The sequence below is a fragment of the Desmodus rotundus genome, chromosome 9 (genome assembly GCF_022682495.2).
Source record: "Desmodus rotundus isolate HL8 chromosome 9, HLdesRot8A.1, whole genome shotgun sequence".
Taxonomy (NCBI): domain Eukaryota; kingdom Metazoa; phylum Chordata; class Mammalia; order Chiroptera; family Phyllostomidae; genus Desmodus; species Desmodus rotundus.
In genome coordinates this window covers 4,914,257-4,939,516 of record NC_071395.1, presented here as the reverse complement: position 1 = coordinate 4,939,516, position 25,260 = coordinate 4,914,257, and the positions used below count along the sequence as shown (strand labels likewise).

Below are 25,260 nucleotides of genomic sequence, written 5' to 3'. Positions count from 1 at the left end.
AATGTACAAAGCAAGTAAGTATGGAACATTTTAAATATAACCAATAGCTATGTATTTTGAAAATTCAATTTTATAAGGTAGTTTATTACTACTAATTAGTTCTGCAAATACATTTATATAAATTAGGTACACGTATAATGTAAGTAACACTTGATTGGTGAATGACTTCTGAAAGAATCTTGACAACAACAACCCATTTCCTTAACACAAATGCTAAGTGACGAGTAAAACTGAGGAGGCTGCTCACTGACGTGCTGAAGACAGCGCTGGAAAGCCGCGCGGCACTGTGACCGGGCTCGGCGCCACCCAACCGCACACTTAAAACAGTGAGAGTGCCACAGTCTAGGCTATGTATAGTTTACTGCAATTTTTAACTTTATAAAAAATATATAATGTTACCTAAATATTGTATCCCCACAAAAAGTCACAGAAATTACTCTTTAGAGGACATTAAACATAAAATTCAACACACTGAAACTCTGAAACACTAGATACCACCAAATTCTGAACCCAACCTGCCCCCTGTCTATTTAGTGAAAATATGAAAGTATGTATTTATGGAATCCTTATCAAAATAGGCTAGCGTTTTAACGGGATAAAATTAGATAATGGGACAAAAATGATAGCGTTTTAACGGGATAAAATTAGAGAACTTTTGGAAAAATAATTGTTCACTGTGAGATCAAGTTATTGTCTATAATATTTAATAATTATCTTCTAGGCACTCTAAACTTTTTAATATTGCTAAGATTTTATTTTTATTTCACAGTTGGATTTCCTTAGTGTACTCAGATTTATAGATTACATGACGTAAATGAAGAGCAAAATGAAATTATTTTACTGACTTTTAATTCTATGCAACATAATTCTACCTCTTACTTAATAGAATTTTGGAAGTTAAATCTTTTACTGTATTTTTATTTGAATATACAAGTGCAATTCTATGTAGGAAAATTTTTTCCTACTAAAAAGAGTAGCTGATTTAAAGAAAATAATTTGAAGAATGGTTTCTAATCTTTGTATCACTAATTGATATGGTACAAAGTCTTACCAGGAATGAGAGACAGTAAAATAATCACCACTTATCAACCTGGAAACAAAATCCCCATCTAAGACAAATATTCTCTGTTAAACTTAGCAGATTAGGCCCACCATGGAGTGGCTCATGCTAAGTACCACGTCAGCAAATCAGAACCTAACGAGGTTGCTGTGCTGGGCTCTCCCAGAAAAGGAAGCCCTGAGCCAACCAGTCAGCACTTGCTTGCTCAGCACAAGTTCCCTAACCTGCTCCAAGCCTTCCCTTTGCTTCCCCCAACCAGCAAATGCCCACTGTAAATGCTTTGTTCCTGCTCGCTTTGATCTGTAAAAACCTCTTGCCTTGTATGGTTCTCAAAGCTCCATTCTATTTGCTGGATTGAATGCTGCTTGAGTCATGGATCACTGAATAAAACGGCCACTACATCAGTAACTCGTGAAGAAATGTTTTACAACTCCATTGGAAATAGCCAAAACTGCCTTAGACTCTAATATAGAAGTAAGTTAAATGCATTTAATTTGTAGAAATTGGAGGTAACCCTAACATTATCTGACTTATGGAATCATTAGTGCCTGTGAAAAGTTTTCCAACAGTTTTTCTTATTAAAAATGTTCATCAAAATAGACAAGGCAAGTGCTTTGCCAATGTTTTCCCACAAATAACAGTGACAAATGCAATCTTAGTGACAAAAACCAACTGTCTTCAGATGCAGAATGTCATAGTGCACACTTCTGGCCTCTCTTTGGGTTCCAGCGCTATTTGCAGGGCACCGCCCTCCCCGCTGAACAATGTGGCAGACAGCGTTCATTCAAAATGTCGTCATATCCTCAGCAAAAAAATAAAGCAGCACGGTGAGCCCTTGCAGCTTTTAGAACGCACTTCTGCAAAAGCTTCATGTTTCCCCCCATTAAAAAGTAATTTCCAATCCCTGCGTAAGAATGAAGTTTATTTCCTTTTGCCGTCAGATGATAAATGCTCTTAATTAGAAATGCTAATAACTGAACTTTTCCCCTCAGACCAATTAATTATGCTGACACATGGACACTTCATAACCAAGCCTTTTGGCCAAATCTATAGCCAGAGTATCTCTACATCCTTTCATATATTAGATGGAGAACAGATAAAGAATAATGCATTTAATATGTGCACAAATTAATCTCCCATCCCCAAATTAAATGCAAACACACATACACACACAGCTCAAATGACTCACTGCATGTGCATGTATGTGTGTATCATACACATTGTTGTATATTTTAGTATAAGAGCTAACATTTGCTTTGTACTTTATGCTTTATAAAACCCCTATGCATTTCCTGATTTGATGAGAAGAAAAATCCTCTGATTTCCAATTTATAAATATCCTATTTTATGAGCTGTTTTAATGGCAGAAAACTAGAGTGTTTTTTTGTTTTGTTTTGTTTTTTTGTTTCATAGGTCAATGCTCTTTTTAATATAAAGTCATGTGCAATCCAAAGAGAAGAAGGTCTCATAAAGACAGCTTGAAAAACCGTACGTGGTAGACAAGGCCAGAGGTGGGAAGCAGTGAGTAGTGGTTGAGGAACTGCCCGTCGGGCTGACTGGCTTCACACCCTGTTTTCCTTGATTACAGCTGCATGCCTGTCAGGTTGCCACCTTCTCCAAAACTCAGTTTTGTTTTTGTTTTTCTTTTAATCTATATCACTGGAACAATAGTTTCTAATTTACAGTGCTGTTGTGAGATTAAATGCAATCACACAGCACACATTCCGGCGCGCACGAGCACTCGGTAGTCACGGAATAAGCATCATCTAAAGGCTATGACTTTCCAAGTTCTGTCTCCACTCAAACGTCTGCCCTGGGAACTGAACTCCCTGGGTGGATCGAATGATCCACCCGACTGCTCCTCTGCACATCTCACCATATCAAAAATATAGCATAGCCAAAGGTAATTATGGATAATCTGCCCTAAACTCTTTTCTGTCTCCACCTCCAAATTTCTCAGGCCAATAACCTGGGACTCAGGCTGATTCATCTCATATCCTAACTTTGTATACCTCCAAGTCCATCATCAAGTCCAAGGGGCTCCACCTTCAATGCACAAAATATGTAAGTACTTCAGGCCACGTCCTCACTGTCACCTACTTTCACACACCAGCAGCTGCCTCAGGGACCACTGGAATGGCCTTTTGATCCTCAGCTCTGTGTCTCCCTTATTCTCCACAACTGCCACAAAACAGATCCCTCCCAAATCCCCGTCACTTCCCTGAACAAAGCCCCAACAAGGCTGGCTTCACCTCCTCACTCTCAGAGTAAAATTAAAGCTCCTGGAGCAGTTTCCAGGCCACCGATGCACGTTCTGTCGGCCTCTCTTCCCAGCCTCCCCCTCTCTCTTATTCTCATCCCCCTTGCTGGACCCTAGGCTCTTCCATCTGCAATACTCTTCCCTGAGTTTCCCGTTCACTTTCTTAACTCTGAGCACTATTAAAACACCTCCAGTTCCTCGCTCTTTAGCCATTAACCTGCTTTTCCTAACTTCACAGGAGCCGGTATCAGTCACCCCTGGTCTATGCGTTATGATTTGTATACTGCCCATCTTTTGCCCACAGGTAACCCTCCGAGGATGGAGGTGTGCACTCCTTCCCCACTGTATCTTCAGCAGGTAGGCCAGGGGGGCCAACTTTCTGGCGTCTCTGGGCCGCACTGGAAGAAGGGGAGTTTTCTCAGGCCACACATTAAATATATTGTGACAGGTAATCACAAAAAGATCTCATCATGTTTTAAGTATTTATGATTTTGTGTTGGGCCACAGTCACAGCCATCCTGGGCTGCGTGTGGCCTGTGGGTTGCAGGGTGGACACCCCCGATAGAGGAATACCTGGAAGAGATGGCTCTGTAAATGACTATAATCAAACCTCACTTATAAGCTCTATTCAATTAGCATCATGATTTGACTTTAATAAATGCAAAATGACAACTGGCAGTGCTAGCTGACATAATTACCATCTTCCACCTGTAAAGTCTAACAGGTTTTTAATGTCTTCTCCTACTTAGCATTTCATTTGAACAATGTCTAAATGTAAACTTATTTGCAAAAGATCAATATTGAAACTACTGGTTCCAATTAATGTGGCTTTACTTAAAGCTGTTTTTGAAACATCTATTTATTTATTTGCAGAGAGAAAAATAACCACTAAGTGTTTTATTCATTAAAGCAACATAAATGGCAATAAGGAAAATGGCTTCTTAAATCTGTGTCGTTGGAAATGTATCCTAGGCAGAGAGTGAGCAGGTCCTGACTTGTAAATACCGCACAGGTAACTGAGAACTCAGCTGAGCGGCAGAAATCCTGGACCCTGCTCTGCCTCTGCCACTCTGGGTCTGCGAGCTCTGGCCAGCTGCCTAATTATTCCAGGCCTCAATTCCCTTATCTGCAAAATAAAGGAAATGAACTGGCTTAGTGCCAAGAAGTCTTCTGGTTATAAAATTATCATTTTTAAGTTAGATTTCTCAAACTTATAATTTTTTTCATATGTAGTTCTCCTTAAAAATGGCTCCATATTACACCCTGAATTATAACTGTAACGTCCTCTCTTGGCTATCAGCTTGTTGTATTGATTTCTGGAATATTAATTCACTTCTTTGAAAGACTAGTGACAGATACCAATGGCTCACAGATTTTGAACTTACTGGGGAGGGCATAAGAGCACCTCTTATGTTAAAAAACAAACATTTTTTTCCTAAGAGATCAAGAAAAATTACTTGTATAGATGTCTATTTATGGAAATAGGTTTGTAAACACCAAAATTTGCATAACAAAAATCAAAACAAGCAAAACTTCTCATATTATGCTTGTGTAAAGAGTCTGAGGCCTTACAGGTGAGCTATGGGAAGCCCAAACCACACACAGAGTATATTTGTTGTAGCTAAATGGTGTTTGGGAATTTGGTAGATATGGAACGTAAGCAGCGCAGCACAGCGGAGAGGCAGGATTCACCTGGAAACATCTTGTAGATAACAGAATTGAATAAGAGCCAGAAGGTTCAGGGAGAGTCATGAGAATATAGCTCAAACAGCATTTTAAGCACTTGAAACAGAATTAAAGCCATAAAATGCTTCAATGGGCCCTTCCATGTGAGTGCAATTTATCACATTGTACCAAACACCACGGTGCCTTAAATCCTGGTGCTGGCTTCCAAAGCACAGGTCAGCGTGGATGACCACAACTATGGTGGCAAAAACTTACAGAATCTCAGCCCCGGGTTTTAAAAGATTGGCATTCTTCCTTTTGGTGGGTCCTTTGAAAAGTCTGCAAGTGATGAATACGCAACAATAAACTAAATCTAAGTATGGTAAATGAATATGGAATAACAGCTTTGTATATTGAAATAATAGGGCGGTGGTTAATGGATAGTCATCGTCGTTTTTCATTCACTGAATCACTCCTTCATGTTGAGTGAATAAGTGTTGAATGAATGCTGTGGTGCAGGTTCTGTTCTGGGTGTCTCTGGAAATTCAGTTTGAACAAGACAGGAAGTCTACATTCTACTGGAAGGATGATAAGTATACATAGGGTAAACAAATTATACATATATTACATCATCTTATCTATAAGCATATCATTTGAGGACACAACTAGTGTTAGGGAGAAATCACAAGGTACAGCGATGGAAGTGATGGTAGAAAGAGATGAGACCCTCAGACTGGTGGTCAGATAAGTCCTCTCTGAGAAGACGTTGTACCTAGATGCGGTCACAAATAACCAAGACACAAATATGCTGCCCCTTAAAACCGCAACAAAGCAGTCGGCTACAGAGTAAAACACACAACTACAAGTGCATGGGGCCAAAGGCGGGAAAGAGGGCATTCTTAACGAGGCCAGATAAGTGGATGGAGTCCAGGTCATTTAATGCCATGTGGTCAGTGGTAAGAAATTTAGGTTTTATTCTCGGAAACCCCTGAAGGATTTGTAAGCTAGTCATGGGCATGATGATTTAATTTATAGTGTTAAAGCTTCTAAGCTGCTTGTTGGAGGAGGTCCGGGGGCAGAAAAGGTAGGCAGCTAGGAAGCTATCACATTAGCGCTGGCATAGGCTCAGGTGGTGGGAGCAGAAATGAAGAAAAGGGGACATGTGCAGGCCATTTTTTAAATATTATTAGAAGCCTAATTTACTCGTAAATGGACTTGTCGAATGGAGGGTACAGAGAAAGAGGAATGGATCATGATAACAAGGTTTTCCTTTAGCCACTGTGAAATCATGGACAGAGGTTATTTATGGAGGTCAGGCAGGTGGATAGAAGTCAAAGTTTTCCTTGGGCTCAATAAGCTTGAGTTGTTCAGCAAACAGGTGGACTAACATTAATAATTACAAGAAGTCATTGTCTCATTGATTCCTGACAATAAGTTTTTCAAGTAGGAATTAGCATTTCTGTTCTATAGATATGAACATGAAGGTGACTTGTCTAAGGCCACGTAGCTAGAAATGGCAGAGGTGGGATTTGAAACTTTGTAAAAAACTATAAAGCTATGTATTTACTTCTAAGATAAACTTCTACTTTGTAAATTCCCTGAATTATAAAGAACTCTCTCAACTATATATAAATAGCATCTGACGTGTGGCAGATACGAGAAATCGGTAAGAAATAGCCTTGTGAGGAAGGCTGCTTGGGGACAGAATGCCACGCCCCATGAGGGACAGCAGTGGGCAAGAGCGGCTTCCCGCTGGGGGGACCACAGTGCGGGGTTCTCTGCAGAGCCTGCCTCACTGTACTGGGCTGAATGGAGCATTAGCCTCCAGCAATGTCTGCTTGGTACAGTTCACTTTTTAGAAAAAATAACAGTAAGTAATATAAGGTAAAGGCAGACTATCCATACTTTGAATTATAGTTAAATAAAATAGCTTTAATTGAGTGGTAGTCTCAACTCATTAAGTTGCTGCTTAGTAATTTAATCCTATAGGGGGGGAAAAAACGAGGTAGAATTATGACACTCTTCTGGCTTGGTTATTTAGCAACGTAACATCCAGTCCCACACACAAAGGATCGTGTGGTCGTAGCTCATTTGAAACTGCAGTCAGGAGTAGTTAGAGAGCTTCCAGATGTGCTTCGCTAGAGCCCTGCAGTCAGCAAATAAAAATAAGACAATAGTGCAATGCTAACATTTCCTCCAAAAAAATAGTCAAAGATTTAGTGGTTTGATGATTTAAAAAAAAAAGGTTCTGCTTCAGTTTCTGCTATTTTACCAAAGCTGACCCCTCTTTGGGCTGACAGCAGGTAAGAATTTTAAAAGAAGGAAGGGAAAGTGATTTGTGAGCGAAGGAATAAAACTGTCAAACTTTTTGTTTAGAACACTTTGATATTTTCCTGGTTCTCAGAACACTGCAAATTTGAGAATAACATGGCATCTGGGATCTACGGGCTGCCATATTTTCCTGAATTTTCTCGTGTCATCTACCGATTTGACTTTTAAATCAGAGCAGTGAATATGCATTTTACATCCTGTGTCAGAGATGTAAAATGTTCAGTCCTGGAACATAAGACTGAACTGCAGATTCCGAAGCCTGGTATCAAAGACGCTCACATTTGCCCATAAAGTGGTTATTTAAGACAACAAAAATATGCAGAAGAATTGAACGTAAAATCATAGTCACATGGAGTTTTAACGACTTCCCTCAGCTTTCCACATGACCTATACTAAGTGATCTGCAGATACTTAATCACATACTTCACCCTGGTGGCCTCGGAAACACCAGTGCATTGCAGGATGACCCCCCTCCCCAAAAAAAGCACTCAAAAAATCTGTGCTTTGGGACAAAGTTCAATCAATTCTCTGATTTCCAGGACTGTGAAAATGCTGTGACCTAAGGCACCAGGGCCACTGAGTTTCACTCACACTCCTAGAGCCACATCTAAGTGACAAATTCCCAAATGCCTTCCTTTTACTGATAATCTGCATTTTCACTCTCCATAACTTATAACTCTCCTGTCTCAATAGTGGGCAGAATCCATACATGCCTGGTTTTCACATTTTTCACAGGATGGCTACAGTCCTTCGTGGAAGTTAGAGGTGTCCTTGTATTCTTTGTCCTTATAGTAAGAATTCTAGGTCCCCAATTTTCCTCAGGATCAAGGCTGGCGGCCTCAGGGGCTCACTCTGCTCTGTGAACCAGGACTGGGTTTCTGCACAGGCTGCACTTCTAGACCAAGGCTTCACCTAACTCCTCGCGAAGGTTCCTCCTCACAGGTCTGTCACAGTACTTTCAGCTCTATGGTTTCGAGTTTTCTTCCTTACTTTTTTTCTCCTAATGAAATGTCCCTTTGTGTTGTCAGTTTAACACAGAAACAGAACTATAACTGGTGGTTAAGTCTGCTGATGAGCTCATAAAAATCCTCCTTAAACGTAGTTTAGCTGAACGACAATTTTCAAAATCTAAGTCTTTTGAAATAGTTAAACACTTACTATGCAATATAGTCTGTGGAAGTTTAAAAAGAAATATCTGGTACACAAGAGATATTCCTAAGGTAGTAATATATAAAATAAAACTTAAACTGCACATTTTTAAAAATATTTTTAAACCAATCCATAATCTTTTAACTAGAATACTTATGTAGTGAGGAATAGGACACATATTTCTAAGAATGGTAAAATATTTAAAGTGCATGAGTCGCAATTCCTATGAAAATGACTGTATGTACTATGTGAGAGGCACATTTAACCTTATAACATACTACTTTGGAGTTACTATTATCTCCATTTTACTGAGGAAGATACCAAGGCTGACGGAAACCACACGCCTTGCCTGGATCCTAAAGAAAATGATGACAGAACCAGAATTCAAATCAAGGTCAAGTCAAATTCAAGACTGTCATCCTATTATACAGCCCATCATCGGGTCTGCTTTGCAAATAAAATAATTTGGGAAATGCATTTTTTTTCAAATTTTATTTACCTACAAACTAAAACCTTCCACGTACCCTGAACATGGAAGTCAGATCTGCTAGGGTCTGAATCCTACTCTGCTACTTGGCAGCTGTGTAATCCTGGGGAAACATTTAGCCAGTCTGAGCTTGGGTTTACTGTGAGTGAGGTGGAAGGAAAAATCCCTGAGTCTTTGGGACAATAGGGAAGGGTGATGCATAGAAACGGGCTTGAGTCTGTAAAACCTGGTGCACACGCTGCGTGACACAGGGGGCGCTAAACCAGAAAACCACCCTTCCCTGCTCGTTCACAACACCCAACCCCTGCCCTGGCTGCACGGGCACAAAAAAGAGTCTCAAATTCTCAGAGTTGTTTGCTGGAAAACAGGCACTCCTGTCTACACAGTCGCATCCTTTTCTGCCACAGCTTTTGACTTGAGCCCCACCCATCCTGGTCACCCCACACCGCTCCCCTGACTCCCCAAATCACATCCAGCGGCCACCCTGGGATGGCCTACGTGGGACACACTTCTGGGCAGCAAGATTGATAGTCACCGATGCCATGGTGATCTCGACTCCGGGTCCTGGATCCCCCTCCCCCATGTCACCTCCACAAAGTCTCTGCATTTGTGTGTGCCTGGTGTTGACCACACGTGTCCAGCCCTAACTGGAGAGAGAAGCTGAGGCTGAGACACTTTAGTAAAAAAACAAACAAACAAAAACACACTTGATTTTAAATACCTGAATCTCTACCAGTTTTCATCCTCTCTGCTCTCCAGGTGACTGCGGAATCCCCGGGTCGACCTAAGCTATGTGGTAGCGACTGCAATTTCCATGAGAAGGCTGACCCTCCCTACCTGCTGACCGCAAGGTACCTGCTGACTACACCCCTAATAACCCACGTTCCAGGTCCACTCGGGGGAAGTTTTCCGTGCTTACCAGACTACGTGCTGTTCATCATTCCTCAGGACTGTATTATTGGCATGAGACGTAACACGGTCATTCACACACATTAAAAACATACAGGGACCATGGCTTTTTCCATAAAGCAATGGTGTCCGAAAACTCCACTACCAACAGTGAACGCAAAGGAGGAGAGCCGCCTGGTTAGTGGTCAGTGCCACTGTCCTCTTAACGCTCAACACAAATCTGCCGTCATCCATAATCTCAGTCGCCTCTTGTATGAGAAGCGGTGAAATAAAGCAACATACCGGATACTCTGCAATTGGTCACATATACCTAAAATATTAATTCATTATATTTATTTTAAAAATTTGAACCATAGTAAGAACAGCTCATCTGGAGACCCAGAAGTCCTCTCTGAAATCAGTCCCCACACATGAACCTGAGGACATACATGGGATTTCAGTCATCTGATGGCACAACAAATCCGCCTCGTCTTAAAACAACTTCAACACAATTTTTTTAAAAAACATGCCAACATTATGACATTCTTTAACAGTCAGTTGTGATGATTTTTATCGATAAATGTTCCATGATTCATCAACATTTTGGAAATCAATGAGCTATTCATTCAATCACTCATTCATTCAACAAATATTTAAGCAATACCTACTTTCTTCAAGGCATAAATATTCTTTGAAAATGTTTTAGCTGTTTCAACTTTGAATTAGAAGTGTTTGATACTTACGAAGAGAGTCAATACATGCAACACAAAATAGTGATAAACAATAATACCACTTTTTAAAATAGACCGTGTTTTATGCTACCTAATGTACAACTTTATGTAATTCCCATTTCCAGCACTAAAGCAAGCAAGCATACTGCTCTCATTTTGTCTATGGTAGTTCCTTACTTCACTAACTCGATGAGAGCCCTGGTTTGTTTTTGGAGCTCTGTGGGCTTCATCACATGCCTAGCACAGTACTTAGAATTACGTGGGACCTAAGGCCCCACCAAGAACAACTCTGCACCCACTCTCTTACCTCCATTGCCAGGTAGAACCACCTGGGTGTTTTCAAAGCTAAAGCTTTTGAAATGACTCTTGGCTCAGTTGGCAGAGTCTCAGGTTCCCCCTCCTCCCCTGAGGTACTGGGAGGCTTATCACTGAGCAAGGGACACATTTTGTCTTATAAGAAGAGAGCTTAGTTTGTGATGTGCTTAAGCCCTTACCACTTCCACTTAATTTCATAAAGTGATATATGTGCAGTGCATTATATATAGCTACCGTTGGAGCTCCAAGCATTAGTAAATTTCAACTTAACAGTAGACACAAATACTTTCTTTTACTCACCCTACGAAGAAATTTTTCACAACAGAGCCAGGTTGTAACAGACTTACCAGAATCTGTAGCTGTTACCATCAAGACAAAGTGCTCCTTGGTCTCCCGGTCCAAACTCTGCGTTACTCGGAGCTCTCCGCTCTCTGAGAGGGTGAAAGCACTGTCTTCGTTACCGCCGAACAGGACGTAGGAGAGTTTGCTGTTAGAACCCTGGTCATCATCTCTTGCTACCACCTGCAGGAGAGCACAGCGCACGGCACGGAGGTGAGTAAAGCTAACACAACACACACCGTGAAATAAAATGCATCTTTAAAAAAAATGGGATAGAATCCTATACACCGGTGCCTTTCAACCTTTCCATCTCATGACCACATAAACTAATTACTAAAATTCTGCAGCTCACCAAAAAATATACTTATTGCCAGTCTGATAAAAAAAAACATATAATTCTGATTTATTCATACTGGGTAGCTGTTGTGGTGTTGGCGGTTGTCTTTTGTTTTGTTTTTTAATTTGATAATCTAAGGGAAAAGAGGTCAGTACCCCTGAGTAACATTTAGTCAGGCATTGCATGTTTTAAAAAGTTTTGCAGCACATCGGTTGAAAATCGCTGATATATACCAATCATAAAAGGTTTCAAAGACAGAGTTTGTTTTAAGTTTCAAGTAAAAAATTCAAATGGTGCAGAGTCGTATGTATTATTTGTGTGAAAACAGGCATAAAATCAATGCACTGCATTTCTGGAAGGCTTTTCAAACATTTCTAACAGGAGTTCCATCTAGGTCTTTGGATTTGTAAACAGAGAAGCGAGAACCAGGTTTGCAACCAAGTTTCCAAACTTTTGCATCATTATATTTTCTTACTATGTGTGGACATTCCTGCTACAGTGAAACAAAATTCAAAAATATACAAATACGTAAATGTGTACAACATGAGTCTACAGGAAAGAACGGAACTGAAATGGAATATTCAGTCTACAAAGAGATCAATAGATCTAATTTTCAAAAACCTCTCAAGATTTGCTGTATTGCAATTACGCCCTTGTGGAGGAGAATGAGGAAGAGGGAGGGGCAGCCTGGACATCGAAGTTAAATGTCGTATAGAAAACACAGCATGTGTTTAAATATACTCACCTGAAGGATTGTTCTGGGCAGTGTCCCTAAATTCTCAGGGACATGTACGGAATACGGAGACAGCTCAAACATGGGAACAAAGTCATTGACATCCAGAAGAACAATGCTGACAGTGGAAGTGTCGGTTCGGGGGGTGCTGCCCCGATCTGTTGCCTGAACAGTTAAAAAGTAAGTCGGGGTCTTTTCTCTGTCCAGTGGCTTAGCCACCGTGATGGCACCTGTGACGGAGTCGATCCGAAATTCCTGATTGGCATTCCCGTCAACGAGGCCGTAGCGGACCTGCCCGTTGGTGCCCTCATCGCCATCCGCTGCGTGCACTTGTATTATGTCTGTTCCTGTGAGCGTGTCCTCACGAATCTCCACCCTGTACAAAGCCTGGGCAAAAACGGGGTTGTTGTCGTTGATGTCGAGGACCATGACCACGACCTCTGTCGATGAGGAGAGAGATGGGTGGCCTTTGTCTGTAGCCACCACAGTTAGAGTATAATTAGAAACCTCCTCCCGGTCCAGCTCTCCGGTGAGCCTCACTTCACCATCAATGGTCCCGATGCTGAACTTGCTCCCCAAGGGGTTCAGAAGGGTGTACTCAATGTAGCTGTTCGGGCCGCTGTCTGGGTCAGTCGCCTGAGCTTTGAAAACAACGGTATCAATTGGTGTGTTTTCTGGAATGTATGTCAATTTGGGGGAGAGAAAGGTTGGGGGGTTATCATTCACATCCAGCAAAATAATAGACACTTGGGCAGTGCTGGTGAACCTGGAGGCCGGAAGCGGTGGCAGGTCGTGCACCTGAACCACCAGGTTGTAGAAGGACTGACTTTCCCGATCCAAAGCTTTGAGGACGCTCAGGACACCATTCTCGTCCACGGTGAACTGCCCAAGGCTGTCGCCTGAGGCGATGCTGTAAGCCAACTGGGAGTTGATGCCTGAAATGAAGGGGAAAAAAATCAAATTCTCTTCAATGTGTGCTGTCAACTAAGCGGCACCAAAACTTTTACAACATGGAACTGCACGCTGGATATATGAGGCCTCCGAACACGCCTGAGGCAGCTCATTTTCTTTGTCCGTCACACGTACGCATAATTCTTTTCCTGTTCACTTCTGATCTGAAAAGATGTTTACAGCCTGGTGAACAAATGATATATATGCTGTTTGCTATTTACTGAGGTGCTGAAAAGTTAAATCACACAAGGAAAGAGGAAAAAATATTCCAGAGAGTGTATATTTTTCTATACATTTCCTCATTTCGATCACATAATTCCTGCGGGTGAGCATAACAGTGCCACTCGCTACACTATTAGCCAAAAATTTATAACTTCAGTAATTTATTGAGGCCGACACCAATTTTCAGAGGAGGGTAATAAAATTTTCTAATGTATGGCATTAGTCATGGATACTTTAAGTCTACTTTTACATTTCTTGTCAGGTCAATAAATACTTTTTAATTCCTATTAGGCACCTGGCTGATGGCCTTTGTGAAAATAATTCTGTCTCAAATTTTATTATGTATACTTAATGTGTTTTAAAAATATTATTTAAAGGAAATGTTAGCAGTAAAATTATACATGAAAGGCTCCAAATGTAAATGCTCATACTATTATTGGGCTATATTTAGATAGCATTTTATCTATTTTTCCTAGAAATGTGTGACTTTTTAATTTAAAAAATGATACATAAATTCTCATTTCAAAAACTGATGGCAGACATTCTTCCTATGAAACGATATGGAGAACAGATCAACCTACTGTTTTAGTAAATAATGTACAGGCAAATAACAAAGAAGCTATGAAAACAAACAAACAAACAAAACACCCAGATTTCCTGACCAAGAATAGTGTTTAATTCACACATCCATAATGCTATGTACATGTTTATTTTTTATCATTAAAATATTGGGGTATTGTAGGATATTACAAGAGTTTCTAAGAAATGTATTGTGTACCTAGGTTAAACCACCCTTAATAAAGATTTTATAATTTTATACTAGGGAAAAAAAACTGTTGAGTTAATAAATTGCTTACAAATAGCTATTTTTCTGAAGTTAATTTCAACTACTCAGGTGTCAGAAACAGTGTTCACTGTTTGTCAAGAGTCTCCTAGGACAATGTGATCAACCTTTTTCTCTCTTTTTTTTTTTTTTCCTTGAAAAGGGCTTTCTCAGGACTCCATGAATACTTGAGTTGCCTTTTGCCTTTTCTTGCAATTCATCAAGTTCCGTACAGAGGCAAGTTTTAGTTGAGTAATGGGATTTTCTTGTCTACCCAGTAGGGCCCGCCTGCTCTTTTTTAAAAAATGCTAGAGTTGCCCTTTTCCAGTGATTTTATGGTCTCTATCTAAGGTTCTTAGTCTACATACAGATGCAGAGAAAAAATATTTATGAGAAAACTTGCAGGCACTGGCTTATTCACAAAAATTTCTAAGATAAATAAGGGTTGAGAAGATCTTTAAAAAGGTAGGGTTTCCTCCTTGTGATGAGTTGTGGCTTCTAATCTTTGTAGTTTATGACTATGGACAAGTGAACGAAGCAGAGGCTATAAAGTTCGGAATACTTAAAACTCTGAGGATCAGTCAAACTATGAATAAATAAAGCTAATGGAGGCCACAGTCCATTCAACAGCAGGAGATAAAAAGAATTTTAAGGTCTGGGTAGAACAAGGTCAATAGCTTACCTAAACTCCTCAACTTAGAAAGCCACAAGTTTGGGGACAGAAAAGCACCATGGTATATGGCCCCTCAAAAAGCCCCACCAATGGGCACACTAGACAGATGGATTACTTTCTAAAGAGATGTATACACGAATAATTAAAGTAATTTGATATAATAGATACTCATATGGATATTTTATATAGATAATACACGTGAATATTTAATATATATTTTAAATCAAATTGCTCTCTATGGACATTTTCTGCATTTCCTATACCTAAATCCATTAGTGAATACTGAATTCTTATTCTTTGAGGCACAAATTCAGACACAATTACTTTTGAGAAAAAGTGGTGAAAACATATGGATAAAAATAACACCAACGAGCAGAGATATAAATTTTAGTTCTCTGCAAACATATAAAATCTCCCATGCCCAAGATCGAAAGAAATTAAAAATACTGACACAATTGCCCTTGGCTATCAACTGCTGGTCTAGCATTTCCACAGAAATCAACTGGAAGGGCCAACTGTGTACGCTGCCTCCCTGAGTAAACAACTAAATTGCAGAGGCAAAAAGAGAACCTGATACCAAGATTTTACAGCCACGCAGAAAACAGCAGAAGAGCCTTTTAGGGAAAGAGTTTGGTGGGGTAGGCAGATGGAGTAAGTTTCACTTTAAGTAGGATTACGAAAAAGAAAAATTGGCTTAGTCAAATTCATAATGACAAATATGTTAGGTAATAATATTAAATATAAACAGATGATAGCTATCATTATCTTTGAGAAAATGCATAAGAAAATATAATTACTTCTGCATAAAACATTGCAACGCCATCTAAAAACCGGCTCTCAACTCATCACCGCTGCAATCACAGGCCAGGGAAGCCTTCCGCATTTACTGCACCAAAGAGACAGCACCTTCCACCCCTGACAAGTCTAAGTGACTTTGGGCGTGTGTTCGACATCCAGAAAATACACGTGGACACGCTGAAACTCAAAGCTCTCCCTGAACATCTGTAGCATCCTGGAAAAGAACTCAGGCCATTTTTCTCTCTCTGCTTTGTGCATCAAATATTAGAATCATAAAACAGTAAACACACTATTTTCAAAATCTATGATTTATGCAAAGCATTGAGACTTGAATCTAACGAGACTGTGTAGCCCAGCAGACCCTTAAATGTAAAGCTGCCTGTAAAGCTCCCGTGTGTGTTCCATGTTCTGAAAGTGGTGTAGCCACATGATTCTTTCTGGCAGTTTTACTGTGGGTGCGGGCTTGTATTGGGTTTTGAGGGGTTTTCTTTTTTTATTTCAGTCTCATGAGCAATTTAGTTCCAGGAAACGTAGCATCTAACTATAGGTATACCGTCCTGTTGTAAAATGCGCATATTCACTCACAGTATGAAAACCACGCACAGGTCAAACTACCTGCACTGTGGACCATGCATACAGGCGACTTTATTTGCAATAATTACAATCATTTTATTCACAGAACACCCTATGACTCCCCAATATTTTGAAGACTAGAAAATGTATTTCTAAAGTAATGGCATAATTAGCAAAGCCACAATATTTCCATAAAGCTTCAATTTTTAATAGGTTGCCTCACTGTAATATTTTTAATACATATACTACTTATGAAAAAAGTAAAATATTTGCTTTATTTTTTATTACATGATCATGTAACCTAAAGTTTTAGGTTAACCTCTTAGAGAATTTAGATATTGATAACAGCAAATCTTAAATGTATTAACCTATTAAATTACTTCATCTATGAAAATGTCAATATTACCAAATTAGGAACATTTTCATCAGATAGTAAGATGAATTTGTTAATTTTTCAAAGTCTAAACAATACTGTTTGCAAAATGCTTTGAGAACTCTTTACTGTAACTGAGTTGGCAGTTTTAACAAACAAGGTTACCTTTGTACAGTCTTATCATTATCCTTGCAATTCGGAGAGAATAGGAACTGTGTCCTGTATTTTAGGTCAAGGTACAGGAAATTACCCAGATAAAAGCATTCAAAACTAAAACAATGGGGAAATGTAGCTTGGTTTTTTCTTTACTCCACACAATTAAAGGGGGAAAAAAATCCATGAAAAGTAACTGGAAGTCAACAGTTAACGTCTGTCTGTGTGTATGAGTGCATGGCATACCCCAGCCTGTTTTCACAGAGGAAGTTTCTTATTTGATGTTTTCCCAGTTCTCTGCATTTCGAGGTATGAAGATAAATGACATTTGTTCCAGAAGAGCACACAATCCTATGAGGCAATGGGCTCTCTCACTCCCACAATAAATAAATCACAAAAAGAAATGGCACAGAAAATTCTTCACCGCGGAGAAGTGAAGTCACAAGGACAAATTAGAAAATATTCACATCTGGGGAGCCGATATAATAGAGAAATCATAACGTCCAAAATGGAGATTAGCCTGACTTCTTCATGCACGTGAACTTGGAGCCAGACCCCAGAGCTGGGCTGGGGCACAGGGAAGCGTCTGCGTGGCTCCTGGGTCAGGGCTGCTGCGCAATGAACGCCGCACATGACGGAAGTGGTCACTGTTTGCTGTTCACGTCATTAGCAGTAGTGGTGGTACAGTCCTGGCCACCTCTGCCTGAGGTGTATTCCAGGAGAGAACTTCAAAAAGGTCCCAGCAGGCCCTAAAGAAAGCATTTCTGTCTTGACTGGGGGTGGTGGGCATACACCATGCAGTGTACAGGTGATGGGTTGTAGAATTAGCACCTGGAACCTGTGTAATTTTGTTAACCAGTGTTACCCCAGCCAATTCAATGAAAAGGAAGAAAAGAAAGCATTTCCAAATTTGTGAATTGAAACCTATAAAATACTGTGCTTTTTGCCTCCCTTATCTTTGTGCAGGGCATTTCTAGACACTCCTAAAAGGACGCTAAGTACAGGGCAGAAGGTTGAAGCAGAATGATATTCTGAGATTACATAAATCACCCCTGTCAGGGAGAACCAGGAAATTCTAAATTAAGGTTGATATGTTGGTGCCACTAGGCCTGGGGCTAGAGACCTATTTCCTCCTCAAACTACTGCGCCTCGTTTTCTCTCCTGATAGGACATTGCGGTGCATCCAGTGGGGGGAAAAGAAGGTATGAACTTTCCAAAACAGTTCAGCTCAGGACTGATAATCTGCACAATGTTATCACTACCAATATATCATCTCCTGTGTGTGTTTACAAAACAAGGCTCGGGAGAAAGGCCAGGGGAGTCACAAAAAAAGTTTATCGAATGCTTTTGCAATAAATAAAAACCAAACATGCAAAATCGAGATTTAATTTAAAAAATCTCAATTTGATTTCATAGCAGGAGAGGGCTGAGGCTGTCCTCTGAGTCAAAGCTTGAAAGCTATTATTAGCAGTTTTCGGTCAAATATAAAACTAGTTACATGTGACTAAGAAGTTTTTGAAGGCTTTGGTTTTACTTTTGCTTCCACATTTTCCTTCCAATATTTTTATGTATCTGACAAAAACCAACTGAAAAGCTGTTCTATGACTTCTACATCACTAAATTACAATGCTGCCGTGCATTCAGGGGGGAAAGAAAGATAAAGATGATAAAGTTTACAAAAGAGTAACAGTGCAGGCTGTCTGCCATAAATGGGAATTTAACTGATGAATTACTGAATTTGTTTAACCCTCTATAGCTAAATTATACATCTAGTCCTCAACTTTGGACCCATATTCACAAAACACAATTTTGCTGAACAATGTAAAAAAATACAATATCAATGTGATAATGTTTTAGGGAAATTTTTTGAGTATATAAGAAAGTACAAACCATCGTCTGCGTCGGTGACGTTGAACACGAGCACAGTAGACCCTGGGGGCAGATTCTCCATCAAAGACGTGCTGTGTGAGCTCAGGCTAAAAAGAGGGGGGTTGTCGTTCACATCCAGTACATTGAAATAAACCCTGATGGTGCTAAATTGCCCCCCACCGTCTTCAGCTCGAACGGTGAGGACATAATACTGCTGTGCTTCATAATCCAATGTTCGAGTCAAGTTAAAGACTCCAGTAACTGGATTCAGGAAAAACAGGCCGTCTTCATCGTCTTCGCTCACGCTGTAGGTGATTTCCCCATTCACACCAGAGTCATCATCTGTGGCTAAAAGAGCTGCCACCAAAGAACCTATGAAAGGAGCAAATTAATAGGCTGAATTAATGGGACATGGGTGCCACTAAGAGAATATATACACCACACCAAAAAATTATCTCTGCAATGAGATATTTTAACTAGAGTGTCACTATGAAAATATAGCGAACACGACATCCGGCTGATTTCTCCATGAACACTGATACCAACATTCCCAAATATTAACGGAGCGTGCAGCATCTTCGACAGCCAGTAGATCTTAGGCTGCATGCTGTAGTGTGAATATTCTGGGCGTTAATGCTACCTCTGGCAAGATTTTTCTACCTGGAACTGCCGATTCATAGCCGCACGTTGATGAATTCAGGGAACGTGTATGGGGGTCCATGGCTAGTGTCAGGAACTGGGGACTGCAAGTAATAACGCAGACGTATGCCCGGGTGACACCACCCGCCAGCCCAGATGGCCCTCACTGTAACTAAGCAAGAAATAAATGCGATGGGAAGTTCGTGCTCGGGGACTGGAGGGAAAACTGCAGCAAGGAGTAAGTCGCCTTCTATAAATGTTTCCTTCCTTGTCAGATGAGTTTCCCAAACATATGCCTTATTATGCAAACACATTCCAAATAGGATTCCGAACAAAATTTCAATTTCAGATAAGAGTTTCCAATAATGGGAATGAAGCACACAAACCAAGAGCACAGACAGACATTGTGTCCTCAAACTCAACAACCACAACATAATACGCTGAAAGACGCAGGATGGTAATTCACGGCTTACATTCTACGGACACTCTCTGAGCACCTGCTAATTCTCAGGCCCCATCGGAGCAAACTCACCTCCACATTCTAAATTAACCTTTTCCCTAATTCTAACAGGAATGACCCTTTCATTTCACAGCAGGAGGAACTGACGCTGAGAGAAATGAACTAACTTGTCCTGGGTCACCCAGCCAGAAAGGGTTAAAACCACTTTTCACAGGTTTTCTAGTGCTTTTCTTTGCTCTTTCTATACAGAGCAACATAATCACAATCGACGTTTCTCGAGTGGAAAAATAAAATCAAAACCGTGGTTGCCAGAAGAATTAACAACCCCTGTCACAAGTACTTTCAGAAACAGAAATATCTGTAACTAGTGCTCTCAAAAGTCTAGCAGTCTGCTTGGGAACGATAGCAAAGATGGCGAATTAAAACAGTCAAAAATCCAGCATACATATTTTTAGACCTAGTAGCAGATGGTAAAAACTCGTCATCAATTAAGAGCAGTGAAAGCATGGTCCATCACTGAAGCCAAAGTTGATCCTTGCAACATGCACCTGAGGGCGTGGTCCCTACCTGGGGTGGTGTCTTCAGGGATGTCGAAAGAATACACGGGCCTGGAGAATTTGGGTGAGTGGTCATTCACGTCGCTGACCGTGATGTTAATTCTCATATCGGAGGACTGGAGACCATCGTCTGCGCGGACCAGCAGGGAGTACTTGGAGCGGCGCTCTCTGTCCAGCCTCCTGGTTGCTATCAGATCTCCGGACTCGGGGTCAATGCGGAAACTGTCATCAGCCCCACTGATGATTGTGTACGTGACGAGAGCATTCGCCCCCTGCGAGGAAAACACCGGCACCTGAACAGTTAGAAGTGGGGCAGGAAGAGCACCGCTCCTTATGCTAAGTATGGACTGGACAAAGGGAGGCTCTGGGCTTAATTCCGTAGGGTACCCTAAGGTTTCAAAAGGTAGCAGGCCAGTCTCATATCTTACAGAGCCAGCCTTCCCCCTCTCACTCCATGAGACAGCACAGCAAATCTCAGCCTTCGGGATTAGCTATATATATATTTTTTTTTTTTAATGCATGACATATGCACGTGGGAAGGAGCAAAGCTGTCGCTGTGATATTACCCATGATGATACTACTAGCCGATTTGCTAAAGGCTTGCTTCTTGCCAGACGCTGTCACGAGTCCATGAGGTACGAGTTCTCCAAGGAAGACGCGGGGTCCCCAGATGCTAGTTAACTTACACATTGTCACCCAGTAAGTGTCAGTGTGGACTTCAAACCCAAGTCCGCCTGACCACGCTCTGTGTCCCTTCTCACTCAGCAGGAAGAGGTCACTAACCGAGGCCAGAGCAAATGGGAGAGGCTCGCAAAAAGTACTGTAAGAGCCAAGGGAAAAGGGGGATTATTCTGAGTTGATTTATTTTGGGAAGGTATAATGGAGACTGTGTAGAGCTGGACTAGGTTTTGAAGAAAGGATTTTTTTTTAAAGCAAAGAGTAAGTAAGAGAAAACATTGGAGTATAAGCAAAAGGGCAAAGGGAAGAATGGTGAGCTTGGCGCACTCGCTGTTAAGCAGGTCGGCTGTATGGAAAACTTCACCGTGGAACAAAAGAAGAAAGTCAAGCTAACCTTAGGTATCGGACCCAGGTTGGAGAATTGCAACTGTGACTCACACTGGCTTGAATTTGCGGCCAAGAAACCACTGAGCTTGTTTGAGTTGGAAACAATCGTTTAAGGCTATTGTTAGAGGAGAAGGGACAAGAGTGGGGAGAAGCCAGGGAAGGGGAACAGTGAGGAGGCTGAGCCCCAAAGACTGGAGCCTCATTTCCTCAGGGCAGAACTGTATGCCATTGGCCTTCTTCACAGGTTCCAGGGGACTGTTCTGTAAGATGAAACCAGGGATGATTTCCTGTGTTCTCCCAAGCCCTCAAAAACTAAAGTACGGACTAGGAAGCTGGCAGAAGGAATGGAAAGTTGAGAAAAAGAACACACTCATTAAGTGTTTATTAAGTGCTAAGCACCGCTCTGAGCGTATCACTTCATGGCACTAAATGACTTAATCCTTAAAGGCAAACCCTTAGGTAAGTGGTATTATTATCCCCATTCTGATGATAAAGAGACTGAGACAAAGGAATTTAAACCCTGGCCGGCAGTCTCACTCCAGAACCTAGACTCTTAAATCCTCACACACCTGGCCTAATGCACAGGATGAATCACCAGGCCATCGATGTGGCTCAAAGGCTACTGGACAGAGAAATAACAAGGGCAACACTGTCACTCATTCCGCACTCTCATGTGTCCTCCTGTCCTTTTAACAAGTCTACAATGAGGGGTGCAAGTGCAAGAAAAGAAAAGAAAAACTTAAACATCGAAGTACTTTGGGGAGGAATTAAGAGAGTACTCTTGAAGACATTGCAGAGTAAGATCAGCTTGTGATGCAGGAGAAATTAGGCAGTGAGCTGTTACATGTGGTGTGAGACTGATGGGTAATTTCATAGAAATGGTTATGTGTCATTCAGAGATTGGAGAAAAGGTTTGAAAAAATATCTTAAGGTCAATGGATGTACATGACAGCGGAAGGCCCAGATTTGTTGAGAATTTAAAATTAGACTAGATAAAGGAACAGCAGTGTAAGGATTAAATATGAGCTTTTTAAAAAAGATTTTTATTTATTTATTTTTAGACAGAGGGGAAGGGAGGGAGAAAGAGAGAGACACGTCAATGTGTGGTTGCCTCTCGTGCGCCCCCTACTGGGGACCTGGCCCACAACCCAGGCATGTACCCTGACTGGGAATCGAACTGGCAACCCTTTGGTTCTCAGGCCGGCATTCAATCCACTGAGCACACCAGCCAGGGAAAAATATGGATGTTTTAAGACTGAGAAGAAGGAATATATAAATATATGGACACAGACAGGGTCTGTCCAGAAAAAGCCCAACCGTTGTTAATATAACAAGAATGGTTTGCACAACTTTGAAGTAACTGGCAGACAAGGAGAGTGGACAGGAATGCACATGTGTGAACAATGACAACTTCACTGTACTAGTCAGTGGGGGCGGCAGACACCACTGAGTGAGCATGTGTACTGTGTGGCTGTCTCATTCAAAATGATTGAGCAAGTAGAGCAACAAACCTGCATCAAATTTTGTGTTAAGCTTGAACATTCTTCCACAGAAACTATTCAGATAATTCAGAAGACCACAGCTCTGGGCAACTGGTGACTAGCAGCCTCATCACAACAACAAGCCCACTCATGCATCATGTCTTGTACAGTTTTTTGGCAAAACATCAAATCACCCAGGTGACTCAGCCACCCTACAGCCCAGATTTGGTGCCCAGTGACTTCTGGCTTTTCCCCAAACTAAAATCACCTTTGAAATGGAAGAGATTTCAGACCATTGATGAGATTCAGGAAAATATGACAGGGCAGCTGATGGTGATGGGGAGGACTATGTGAGGTCCCGAGGTGCCTACTTTGAAGGGGACTGAGATGTCATTGTCCTATGTACAGTGTTTTTTGTATCTTGTATCTCCTATAAATGTCTCTATTTTTCATATTACATGGCTGGATACCTTTAGGACAAATGACACACACACACAGACAACAGTGTGGGGACAGCCAAAGAGAAAGGGGGTGGGGGGAGGTGGAAGAGGGCAAAGGGGGATAAATGGTGGGGGGGGGGGGCAGAAAGAGACTTTGGTTTGGACAATGGGCCCACTATGCTGTGAGCAGATGATATTTTGTTGAGTTGTACACTTGAAACTTGTATGGCTTTGTGAACCAATGTCACTTTAATAAACTCAATTAAAAAACAAAACAAAACAAGAAGAGTGGGGAGAAGGAGCAGAGGCAGGGGTTGAAGAAGGAAGGAGGGACCTAGGAGGAGACCAGAGGAGCGGCCTGCCTCAGAGGCTAAAGGAAGATTTCAAGAAAGAGCAGGTTTTAGCAAAGTCAAAATAAAGATATTAAGGAGAATTTAAATTAGTGCACCCATCTAGATTTGATGATGGGAGATACTAACCCCACAGTATTTTAAATCTATTATAAACGTATCTATGTACTGTTGAAACTGCAAACAGTTGGACTCAGATATTTTAAAGTTTGCATATTATAACTGAAACGCTGAGTTAAACATTCCACACTGCCCTGGCTGAGACCTGATGCTTCGGGGTGGAATCTCTGCTCCGCTACTCACTAATTGTGTGCCATCGGGCCATCACTGAGCTCTGAGAGCCTATGTTCCCTCGTCAGAACTATTGGGATGGCACGGCCGCCAGGAGGCGCTGTTGGGAGGGTGAAATTAGCTTATACACGTGAAGAACCGAACCGATCTTTGAGACACACTTAAGTATGTGACAATGCTAGTTATTTTTATTCCCATTTTTACGATTTTCTTACAAGAAAATATAATCGGTTAAGAGTATTTGATGACTAAAATGTCTGCAAATGAATAAATCAAACTATTAATAGAGTTGCCAGATATCCCAAGGAGAATACGTTTCCTGATTTCCTATTATATATAATTACTGAGTCTTGACCCTCAGGTATAGGTAATGTTGGAATTGTTAACTTCAAAAATTACATTTTGATTTAAATATATACACATAAAGCAAACATATCTTTTACCACTGTTAACCTCTAAAAGTTTGTTTGTTACAATATGCAGGCTAAGAACTCTAAGAAGGAATTAGGAAGAACATCCATTTAGGGTGTGTAGGAATCTAAGGCTCATGTGATGGGAATCACAGTGGCTACGCTTGTGTTCCATCAGAGATTAAAAATGTTTTCTCCTTCACAGTCAAATACTCATACGTAAGGCAATGATTTCTAACAGTCCAGGGCAAAAACTCTCTTTTTAAAATGTATGTTTAGTGGCATCTGCTATATTTAGTACTGTGCTCTCCAAGCCAATCTTAACATTTCATAGAGCGAATGCCCGAAAGCACATTTTAATTTAGAAACGAAACAGCTGAGTTTCACATACTGCGCACATTTATCTCGGATACTCAGGTGTACATGGAACAGCTATCATATCCACTTCAATTGGATGGTCTGACGAAAACATTTGATAAAAATTGGAGACTCCTAACCTGACCACATTCTGCACTCTTTGTTCTGCTTCACGAGAAATCCCATTATTTTAGTAAAGCAGTCCAGGTATGAAAACTGCTATTTTAAATTCTGACTTCTTAACATGATATTTGGAAATTAGGGAAAAGCAAAAAAAAACAGTTTTAAAGTTCTTACACAGATCGTCTAAAATTTAGCAGTGCCCCGTCTCCCGAAGCTGTGCTAATTCTCTGCCCAGAAGGAAAGGCTCCAGACTATGCTGATATATTTTCATATTCCAATCAGCTGATGTGGTGCGTTAATAGTTCTAGTGAATACCTGAAAATGTCTGGCCAAGAGTAATGATTTAATTAGGGCTTT

General features: G+C 40.9%; 1 protein-coding gene across 1 annotated transcript in view; it reads right to left on the bottom strand.

Moving 5' to 3' along the window:
* FAT4 (FAT atypical cadherin 4) overlaps nt 1–25,260 on the bottom strand; it is a 139,756-nt gene that overhangs the window by 51,833 nt on the left and 62,663 nt on the right. The window contains exons 3-6 of the mRNA XM_024568941.4: nt 20,397–20,658; nt 18,752–19,102; nt 12,308–13,230; nt 11,234–11,408 (exon numbers count right to left, since the gene is read on the bottom strand). Of these exons, the coding sequence (XP_024424709.2) occupies nt 11,234–11,408; nt 12,308–13,230; nt 18,752–19,102; nt 20,397–20,658 (1,711 nt within the window). The remainder of the gene's footprint in view (nt 1–11,233; nt 11,409–12,307; nt 13,231–18,751; nt 19,103–20,396; nt 20,659–25,260) is intronic.